At 40.2% G+C, this 11652-nt stretch overlaps 1 protein-coding gene across 1 annotated transcript in view; it reads left to right on the plus strand.

Moving 5' to 3' along the window:
* LOC102304529 (plexin-A2) overlaps positions 1–11652 on the plus strand; it is an 82648-nt gene that overhangs the window by 67036 nt on the left and 3960 nt on the right. The window contains exons 21-30 of the mRNA XM_005917899.3: positions 68–210; positions 1566–1834; positions 3467–3533; positions 3912–4058; positions 4894–5053; positions 5869–5972; positions 8282–8378; positions 9113–9312; positions 9593–9762; positions 10713–10925. Of these exons, the coding sequence (XP_005917961.1) occupies positions 68–210; positions 1566–1834; positions 3467–3533; positions 3912–4058; positions 4894–5053; positions 5869–5972; positions 8282–8378; positions 9113–9312; positions 9593–9762; positions 10713–10925 (1570 nt within the window). The remainder of the gene's footprint in view (positions 1–67; positions 211–1565; positions 1835–3466; positions 3534–3911; positions 4059–4893; positions 5054–5868; positions 5973–8281; positions 8379–9112; positions 9313–9592; positions 9763–10712; positions 10926–11652) is intronic.

Below are 11652 nucleotides of genomic sequence, written 5' to 3' on the forward strand. Positions count from 1 at the left end.
ATTTGGAATTACTGTCTTACACTACTAAAATGTTGGGCAAAACATTTTATACATGTGTCATGTGCAGCCTTTGCAGAACTACAGACTGACATCAATGAATTAACCAGTGATCTGGACAGAGCCGGCATTCCCTACTTGGATTATCGCACTTATGCCATGAGAGTTCTCTTCCCCGGTATAGATGATCATCCTGTCCTCAGAGAACTGGAGGTGAGGAACCTTTGAAGAAGAGGCTGCAACACTTGAATGCAGTGTCAACCATTTTTCTGACGTCTTGACCTTAAAGCTTCAGTATACTCCAAAAATAATTGCTACTGGCTTTTTGGCCAAAGCTGTCAAACTGTCTGTGGGAATATTCACATCAGTTTGAGGTCAAAAAGTTTTGGGCCGCTGCCCATAAAAAGCAAAAGAATATACCTGATTAAAATTTGACTGCACTCTATTTCAAGGTCACTTCCAGTGCTCCTGCTATTTTCACATCCCTGACCGGTAGGGCTGTTCAGACCACTTGAACTTGCACATTTGTAATGCCTGCTGAATCTGCTCCACTGTGTCAAAACACCAACCATGCAACTTGATTTCCATTTTCGGGAAGAGAATGGGAAGCAGTTTGAGTGGAGACTGTGGCTTTACAATTGACTGGTGCCACTCCTAACCTGGGGCGCCTTCTTCTAGCTTGGGCACTGTGGAGACCAAACTCACCACCAGTAATTATCCTTGACATAAAGGTTGAGTCAGTTTTGCAGAGAAGTAGATTTTTGCTTTCGAGTTCGAGGTCCCTGCACATAAGTGGACAGAAAGGGACTTCAAGGAGGAAATCTACTGTAAAACAGCTGCAAAGCTGTCAATGGTGCAGACCTTCACAAGAAGTGTCCTTATAGCCAAATTTTAATAATGTTTTTAATTTGAGTTTTTGACTGCAGCTCATACTGGGAATTTTTTGCTTCCATTAATCTCTGAGCCTTCTACTGGGTTTGAAGTCATTTCTGTTTCTTAAAATGTATTTGAAAGAAGTGTTTTCATTATTGTCTCAAAGGATAGGCAAATTATTTAAATTTTGAGGCATTCTCTATTCAGTTTTTAAGAAAATCTGGAGGAAAAAAAAGTATTTGGCTTTTAATTTTTTTGTGTAAAAAAAGAAGAAGAAGCTTGGAATGTAAAGGTCAAGGCTGATGTTACCAATTAAAGATAGTTTAATCAAGATATTATTAGGGTACAAATTATAGCACTTCTTAAGAACCAATTAACTCTTTAGAAATCCTCTGATTGCACTTGACACATAACAAAGGTTCTTTATTTAGTGCAAAAAAGGTTTTTATTATTTTTTATATATTCCTTTAAATCTACACTTTTAAGGGTGGGGCAGTTCTCTACGCATTTGCATAACCTTCACTCACTTCTAGGCAAAGGCTTTAGCAACACCAGTAATTCTGGTTTGTACCGACCCTTTGAAGGGGAGAATTTCTACTCTGGTCTGTATTTCTGTTATAACTCATCCATGAGTGTGTACCATCTAATGAGCGCACTCACCTTTCTGTGTGTGCAAAAATGCATGATGCGTGCAGGTGCCAGGGAGCGGACAGGCGAATGTGGAGAAAGCCTTGAAGCAATTTGCTCAGCTGGTGAATAATAAGGTTTTCCTGCTGACATTCATACGCACACTGGAGCTGCAGCGCTCCTTCTCCATGCGTGACCGCGGCTACGTTGCCTCGCTCATCATGACCGCTCTGCAGGGACGGCTGGAGTACGCCACAGACATCCTGAAACATCTGCTCTCAGATCTTATAGAACGCAATCTGGAGAGCAAGAACCACCCCAAACTACTCCTCCGCAGGTAAGCAGAATCATTCACAGTGCTAAAACCCAATTAACAAAAAGCTGTGTAACATACCGAGTTATTTTTTGTCAGCTGAAAACTTTCATTTCCAGTTCTTTGGTAAAATGTAAGACGCATAAATTTAAGGTAAAACTGCAGGACAGAACAGAACATGAATTCATTTATTTAAATTGATATCAGAGAGAGTGGTCCTACTGAGCCACAGTCCTGTGGCTTTTGTGGACAAAGCAGAATTTAGATCTCTAATCAGATCTCAGCTGTGCTTGCAGAAAAGAAGAAATCAGTTGTTCTCCAAAATGTTTAAAGAAAGTCCCTAAAAGCTAGACATGCAAGAAAGTCAGAAATTTGAAAAGCCCATTAAATTTCGGTTGGGAGGTCATGTCGGGTACATCATTCAGTTTCGCAACACTGGACTCCCTTTTTTCTCTGTGGTGAGAGGATTAAAACTAGAGATTTTTTCGGTCACAAACCCGACCAATTCTGATCAATGCTGCTTATCTTTTGGAATAGATAATTCCTTTGTGCATTGTTCTTTCCGGCCCAGTTGCTGCACTTCTGATGGTTGAATAACTAGGCCAGTAACGGGAAGCCCACCTTTGTACAGCTTTGTTTTGTGCAGCAGTGTGAAACATCCGCTATGAGTCTGAGAAACAGGATGCCTGAGCAGACAGGTGAAAGACAGGAGTGTTAAAAGTGATAGAGAGTGGGAGGGACTGGCAGAGGAGGAGAACCTAATGGGGAAGAGTGAGTGCAGCGGCAGCAGAGTTGTTGTCAGTCTGACTTATCTTCTGTGTGCCACTCATGAAACATTCAGCTGTAGCTCACATTTCTTTCCCCATCACCTCTCCTCTTCCTCCCTTCTCTCGCCTCTCTCCCTTTTTCCTCCACCTCTGGTTATCTGCCGATTGTTTTCCCAGTGCTGAGACCGGCCTACTGAATGTTTCATGAGGTCTTAAAAAAAAGGGGTGGGGGGGTGGGGGGGTTGCTCTCACAATCTGACGCACACTCATTAAATATAAGGATGAGTTCACATGGGAGCTGGTACAACAAGAACTTGTTAGCCCAAACATGCAGCTCTTGCGGAAGCACTCTAAAGTTTAATGGGACGCCGTCAACAGTTGATTCAGTGCAGGTTAAGATTGAAATCTGGGTAAGAACAAAAGAAAAGTGCGACAGGTTTAGGACATGGAATTTGTAGCTAAAATGCTGTAGGCCTTGGATCGGATTTAAAAATTGTCACAGAAATATTTTTTTTTACATATTTAGTTAGAATATATGACAGTAAATCATAAATTTTTTACCCATGTGGACTCATGTAAAGTAGCTAAGTGCAGACACTGCAAGGAAGAAACAGAGTGACTCAAAGTGGCCATCAAACCTGTCTCTAAGCAATTATGTCATGACCCAAAAATGCTGGGCACTAGCAGCACTTAACCTAAAGTCTGCTGGAGTCTGGGTCCTTCGAGATCAAGCGGCTATATCATCAGAACTCTCCTTGTTAAATTTTTCTTTGGTTTCAACAATGCCAGGCTCATCTACGTCTTAAATTATAAAGAATAATCAGACCACTCCAGCTCTCAGAGGGGTGCCTTTGCTAATAAATGAGTACACTCTCTCTTTGTCTTACAGAACAGAGTCAGTGGCAGAGAAGATGCTGACAAACTGGTTTGCTTTCTTGCTCCACAAATTTCTCAAGGTAAAACGAAATCCTTCTCACATCTCACTGCTAAGATGTTGAGAGCTACTATGGTTTCGCTTAAAGTTATTTGCATTGATTCTGAAATAGACTGCTGTGCATGTTTGTGTTGCGGCTGTGATTTTAAATGCCTAATATCGATGTGTTCTAACAACACCCTGGAAGGATAATGGTTACCTGCGAGGTCAAACATGTCTACAGCTTTGTATAAAAGCTCAATTTTATTATGTTTGATGTGTCATGCTCCAGTTACTCAGTCTCATCACCTCTGCTGATGAATACTGATTTCCATCCTTCCCTTCACTACTTTTTTTTTATGTCTTCTTTTCCTTTCTCCCACCTTTCAACCTAATCCCTGGGTTCTTTTCCAAAACAAAGGAGTGTGCTGGCGAGCCTCTCTTCATGCTGTTCTGTGCCATCAAACAGCAAATGGAGAAAGGACCCATAGACTCCATCACAGGAGAGGCACGCTATTCCCTGAGTGAAGACAAACTCATCCGCCAGCAGATTGAATACAAGACGCTGGTGAGTCACAAAGACATGGATAGAGAGAGAGAAACAAAAAACTCTCTACCTTTTGTCTGCTTTAATTTTTGCACATCTCTTGGCAAAGTGCCTTGACAGATCCCCAGAAATGTTGAATATGCCAAGGCTGTGGTTATAATTTGATGATTGCTTTGAATGTTTGCATACCTTTGATAAAATGAAATAAACATTCTTGCATAGCCAGATGCCCATTTCGTTAAGCTTAAAATTAGACAAAACATTTTCGAAATTCCATTTTTAAAGAGGTTCACACACTTGCCTCAAAACCCCATACAACAAATATCCTTTTTAATCAAATACTGTTTCCACTGGACATCGTTCACCCAAATTAGTGAAAAAAAAGTATTATATTAGCTACCTTTACAATTACAAATATTAGACTGAGTCTATATAAGCTTAACCGTCATGTGCTAAACCAGTACATTCACGAGGTAAGACTACCTGGATAATGCAACATGTCTCTTTCTTTTACATTTCTTTTGAAATGAAGCCAGCTGGGTTCCTCCAGCGCCCCATCAGAATAGGTTCCCCCTCAGGCTTTAGCTGCATGGCAGAGCCAGCCAGCGACAGGATGACACCTCTCTGATCGCCATGTCGGAGATTCTGAGAGTCTGTGTCTCATTACTTGTTTAATGCCCCTGCCAGAGCTGCACAAGCACATCCTGGAGGTGTGAAATTACATTTCTGGCCAAGATGCTCTCCACCAGGACAGTTTGGTGAAGAGCAGGTAATGAAAGGACTTCCGTATCAATCAACACATTTCTCTCTGCCTTCTTCCTTTTCTTCCCCCCTTCTCTCTATCCTGGATCTCCAGACGCTGAGCTGTGTGAACCCCGACAATGAGAACAGCCCAGAAATCCCTGTCAAGGTGCTCAACTGTGACACCATTACCCAGGTAAAGGAGAAGATCCTGGATGCAGTGTACAAGAACATGCCGTACTCACAGCGGCCACGGGCTACAGACATGGATCTAGGTGAGGCTGCACAGAGTGCAATCCCATTGTGAAGGAACAATTTCCGTACAGTAATTGTGTTATATATTTTGGGGCAAAACTAAGATTGCACTATTTCTGTGGCACATCACATGAGGAATAATGACAGCTGGGGAAAACAGAGCAGAAATCGAGCGTGCCAAATGACAATATACCAAATACCAAATATGACATCTAGAAAGGGCTCCACATCAGTTTCGTCAAGACTCCCCCCCACCCCCCCTTACCTGTTTACAGCCCTAATCAGAACAACACTCTAACACTGACGTTAAACCGTTCTGACAGTGCACCTACACCTAGGCTTACGCCCACAACATGTCATCCAATACCGAATGACTCGGCACAAATCCAACTGACATGCACCTTCAAAGGCAGTAAATAAGATAACTTGTAGGTAGTGGCTGATCGTGCTTTGGGCTTGTAGTGTTATACCCTAAGGGGCTTTTCCAGGCTAGGGATTTGGAGAGGATCAGTTTCTCTTTGTTGCTTTGGGCAGCTTAAAGCTCTGTGAAGACACTGTCATTTTTATTTTGTTCACAGAATCACAATCACTTTAATTGTCAAGTAGAAATGCACAGGAAGCTGTCTTGGTGACACTTTGGTTGCTACACTTGACAACTTGCAGAGTTTCAAAGAATAAAATATAGTGCAAAAGGATAACATGACCTCAACTGCAGCGCCAAGGGGCAGACAAATGATCGACATTTGACAATATGTAACTGTCAAAAACTTGGGATACCAACATTCCTCAAAGTGCCATATGTCACACATTTATTATTGATTGTATTTTCCTACAGAGTGGCGGCAGGGCAGAACAGCTCGTGTGGTTCTGCAGGATGAGGACATCACAACAAAGATAGAGAGCGACTGGAAGAGACTCAACACCCTCATGCACTACCAGGTCTGTTAATAACAATCATACCACGATTTTTGAGTTTATGAATAATTCAGTTATTTGCGCCCATTACAGTGCCTTATAATCAAGGTGATATGCTAAAACTTGCTTGTTTCTCCGACCAACGGTAGAGTAGATAGAACGGATTCCAATCAGATAACCCACATCTGAAATGAATGATTTATTACAACAGCAGAATATAGTTAGACTTTGGCGTTCAGACTCCACTCTCCAAAGTTAAGTGATGTGTAAATATATGGATTGGTAAAGGGGAAGAGGGTCAGCAATTTAGCACAGAGATAGATGGGAATTTTTGCAGCTTAAGCAGACCACCAAACTGGGAGGCAGCTTGGTTTATAATACAGAGTGAGGCATGTGTATGTCCTAGTGTTCCCCAAAGCATACAAGCCTGAGACAGGGAGAGAAGCAGTAAGAAAACATAAAAAAGCATCAATGCATATCATGTCAACATATATTACAATGATTTAGGCAAATGCTGCATGAATAGAAGGATGTGGGGTGGGGGTGGGTTGTAAAGCAGCTTACAGAAGGATAGCAACAAAAAAAATCCTACCCTATAAAATAATGGATGAGTAGCCGGGTATCATTCGAGCAATCAGTTGGTGTCGGCTGTCACTGAGATCAACTGTTATCAGCTTATTTGCTGGGATATTGGGTTTGGAGATTGACTTTATATCCAGCCTGAACCAATACTAAGTGCAATAAAAGCAAAAGCAAAAAAAACCCTCACATGTGAAAAAAGACGGTGGAAATGTTTGACATTTTAGTGACTCAAACATTTTTAAAATTAACGTCTGTCGACTGACGCTTTACTTCAGCTCTAATTACCTCAAAGCTTGTAAAAAACGATTGCAATTTTATACCTGGAAAGTCTGAATTTTTCAGACGGATTACTCAGTTGCTCACTAGATATTGTTGATGAAGGGCAAAGTATTACTCATTTACATTCATCTCACTCACCTCATCACTGCCTACATTTTTTTCCAACCTCGTGGTCACAAACACACTTAGTCAACCAAACATGCACTTGTGTGCCCGTCTCTTTACAACACTTTTTTTTCCTTCCCAGCTCATAAATGCGACTACACAGGTCACTAACCTCAGATGAGTCATCCTGTTCCTTTGTCAGTCAAATGTTCATCTACACTGTCAGCTTTGGGCCAACTGTACCATGCACAGAGAAAACATACTTTTCTAAAAACACAGAGACCAGTAAAGACAAAGAAAAGCCACGTTTTCTGCACTAAAAGTATGTTTTGAGAGGAGAGAATGCATTCTGTCTTATCTCTAGAGGAGATAAACAATTTAGCTCTTTCATTTTTAATCTTTCGACCAGCTAGGAAATGCATGTTTTGTCGCTAAGCTGAATTTGGTATTCGCTATAATGCAGCTTTTGCAGAATAGTGCAAAGCTAAGTCTGAATGTGGAATTTCTCTCATACTGCGGATGACCGGTCTTCATCATAGCTCATAGAGCAGAGCTACAATATTAAGCATTTCCCCAGTGCTGTTCCACAGACAGGATCTAGGACCGACACTAGAAAAAAGTGCCTGTATTGTTATGTGAAAACATTTAGCAGTCTATTACATAAATATTTCACTTTACTTACATGCTGCAAAAGATTAAGCTAAGTTACCATGAGCATCACTGGAGGGCAATGTTGAGTTAAGTATTGATGTGAGAGTTTAGAAAAAACCTTTCATGCATTTAGTTATGATCAGCACCTACTTAAATAAGAAAGGACCTGAACTCAACTACAAATACAGAAAGGGCTGCAAATACTACACCTCCAAATATATGATATAGAAAGGCACTGTGTAGCAACGGTAAAAGTGTTTCCTGGGGCTGCAGAAACATCATGGTTGGAATTACTTTGGTTTACAACACAATGCATGTCTTTGCTGAATCCATCAATTTTTTAGTTTGGTCATTGTTTGGGCTACTTGCAGAGTATTTCTTTATTTGGGTGTTTGTAGCATCTGCAGTGTGTTGAGTTCTCCTGCCATTTATATTTGGTACAGTAATATAAAGCTGTTCCAGTAGATGCTGTGCTGCCTTTTATTTTCATCTATCTGATGATAGTGGGTTTTTACAGGAGACTGCAGTTGAACTAAAAGCCTGTCTTTTATAAATTTACAAAGCCCACAGAGGACATTCAAAACCTTTCCGTCATAATTCTGAAAATCCTTGGCTCTTGGTTTGAAGCTCAAAAAATATTTGGAATTCCTGCCATGATTACTTTTGACCAACAGCTGATAGCAAAAAATTCACAAGGCTCTACCTTTGTTTTTCAGGTATCTGATCGCTGTGTGGTGGCCTTGGTGCCCAAACAGATGTCCTCTTTCAACATTCCCTCTTCAGCCAGCTTCCCACGCAGTATCAGCAGATATGGTTAGTACTGCTTAGGAAATTCAAATACTTAATATTCATCCACCTCACAGTAGTGATGCACCATCTGTTTCTGTCACTTATCAATCTGCTGTAAAGCACATTAGTTGACACTGTTAGAAGGCATGTTAAATAAAGGAAGCATGATAGTCTAGAAAAAATATTCAAGAAATATTCTGCATTTACAAAAGCAAATCAAGTATGTTGTTTATTAGGTTTTATATATAAGCTGACATGGAATTGTCTTTTCACTTTACGTTTCTATACAGTAGGTATAACACAAGCTGACCTGATCTTAACGTCAATAAAATCATGCACTTTACATAAGTGTTTGTCGTTGGGTTTAATATATTCCTTTTAAAAACACAAGAACTTCAAGCGATGCCACGCTGTAAGTCGAGAAGCTGAAAACACAAAACACTTAGTGGCAGAAAGCGAGAACCATAGAAACCATCTCTTTAATGAATGAGTGTATGTCTGCATCATTACTATGACGACCGATGAAATAATGACAGCACCTGATTATACAGTCAAAACACACACAGCCCACCTGCTCACTTCCAGATTACAACGAAAACTGTCAACCACTTATTTAGACCTGAGAAACCAATGTGACGTTCTCATTGTTTGTGCTCCAGTCTAATAGAGTGATTATCAGATATATAATGTACATTTACAAACTGAAATATTTTAGAAATTGTGCATTTTTCTTTATCATCTACTCTTTAACCATCTAGGTGTGGATGTATCGTTCCGTTCCACCCCCACCAGCCCTGACAGCCCCCACTCCCGTGTGCCTATGCTGACCCCCGACCTGGAGAGTGGTGTCAAAGTTTGGCACTTAGTCAAGAACCATGACCACGGGGACCAGAAAGAGGGCGAGCGAGGCAGCAAGATGGTGTCTGAGATTTACCTGACACGGCTACTAGCAACAAAGGTACCACATAACACATGCTGCAAACTGTGGTAACGGTGAATAGAAAAAAACAAACATGGAGAATTACATTTGTACTCGGAGGCCTTTATTTGGTGATTTTGAAGTTTTCATGACCACTCAAAGTCCTTTGCACCACAGGAAAAGTGACACATCCATTCCTAGAGAAATTAACGAATTAACTTAATGTAGATGTCTGTGGTAGGAAACGTCATCATTTGTAAAAACAACAAACAAAATATTCACAAAAAACAGAGCAAATCTCCATTCTGTTACTTTTCAGGGAACGCTGCAGAAGTTTGTGGACGATTTATTTGAGACCCTGTTCAGCACTGTGTGTCGAGGCACTGCTCTGCCTCTCGCAATTAAATACATGTTTGACTTCCTGGATGAGCAGGCTGACAGACATGGCATCCATGACATGGACGTCCGCCACACATGGAAGAGCAACTGGTGAGAAAGATTTTTGATTTCTCATAGTGCTGTTGTCTACTTACAGCCTAAGAAAAGAAACTTTTCAGCAGCACTTTTAGCTTGTTACAGAAATAGCTTTCTGTAACAATCGTAATATATTTTCTTGTTCTAGCCACAGTCTTACACAACTGTTAAGATTATCTTATCAAACTTAACCTAAAAGTTAAAGTTAAAACTGACTTCCTTCAGACAAAATTGCTTTTTGTTCTTTGTTTTTTTCTGTTTTGTTTTTTAGAATTGTATAGTATTGTTTTGATTGTATAGTAAAGTATAGAGTTGTTAAATTTTGTAGGTCATCTGGTTTTATCTTGTATGGGTCAATGGCTCTCAAGGAAGCAACTCCTATTTCTGGGAACAATCTGTAATTCCAAATTATCTTTCAGTAGTCTTCTAATCTCCATGTTTTGAAAAGAAAAAGTCACTAAAAGGATGATTAAAAGGACATTTCATGATTTCCTTTTGCAAAATAGCCTTGCACAGCCTAAAATATATATTTTTTTACGTTTCTGTATAGCCGCTATTCTCAATAGCCGCTCTCATTCACTTTCCTCCATTAATTTGACAGCATCTGAATGGGGCGGCTGCAACGCTAAATTAGTACCCAGGTCACTTTTCAGTAAAAGCTGTGATGACAGGCTTTCTAGGTGTGAGCTAGTAATATTTACTCTTAATCACTTTTAACAGAAGACCAGTCTGAATGCATGCAGTCACATTAATGGATAAGCACACGGAGCTTTAAGAAGTACTTGCTTTTTCTCCATTCTCTGTGGCTACCATTGGTATGTCTGAATGAAGCCATTAGGAACGTAAAAGTGACATACTTCTGGATGACAAAATGCAGTCACTTTAACAGATTAATGAAGCCAGCAGTGTTATCAGTCTTCTCTGAAAAGTGCTCATTTGATTCTCCCTTCCCCCCCCCCCACCAGCCTTCCCCTCCGCTTCTGGGTAAATGTGATCAAGAATCCCCAGTTTGTGTTTGACATCCATAAAAGTAGCATCACAGACGCCTGTTTGTCTGTGGTGGCCCAAACCTTCATGGACTCTTGCTCAACATCCGAACATCGTCTGGGAAAAGACTCTCCCTCCACCAAACTACTCTACGCCAAGGACATACCACATTACAAAAGCTGGGTAGAAAGGTGTGTATGTGCAGGCTTTTTTATAATTATGTTAAAATTATGTTTTGTATACGGTAGATAAGTATATTTATAGGCAGCTTTTAGGCCTAAATGTTTTCAGGTAAGATGCTGCATATTATAAACTGGAATTTATCAGTGTGAATTTTAAAAAGTAAATAAGATATGGAAGAAACACCCTTCAACCATGTTAAGAATGTTGACATTGCATGTTAAGAATGTTGACATTGCATTCTTTGTCCACTTGTCGGCCACTCTAAAACTGTGATGTATTGGAATATTGGATTTTTAAATCATCAATATCTTTATCACTATCCTGTATTGATCAGGCGCTAACTTGGGAGCATTGACAGACATCCAGCTACTCACCAGAACATTGGTTGCCATTGGTTTCATCAGCAATACTATGTTTTGTCAGAACCGCCACATTTATTCATTTACTCTCACATACACAAAGCGCCTTTCATGACTGTAAGTTTTATCACACCACAGTTCCATATCTTTTACACCTTTGCCATATAAAGCAATAGTGTTGCAACCTTTGTTAATGCAACTCTAGGGACCCATTAGAAAGTCTAGCTAGATCTTCAATGGTGCCTTTACGAGCATGACAAAAAATCTGTCTTTAAATGAAATAATTGTTCTTTAAGTAATAATAATAATCTCACTCATTTGTTAATTATCATATTAGTAAAAGATCAAGGTCAGGTCTTCATCATTCGCCGACATT

This window comes from Haplochromis burtoni, unplaced genomic scaffold (genome assembly GCF_018398535.1).
Source record: "Haplochromis burtoni strain Fernald_Lab_line unplaced genomic scaffold, NCSU_Asbu1 Contig_26, whole genome shotgun sequence".
In the NCBI taxonomy this organism is placed as follows: domain Eukaryota; kingdom Metazoa; phylum Chordata; class Actinopteri; order Cichliformes; family Cichlidae; genus Haplochromis; species Haplochromis burtoni.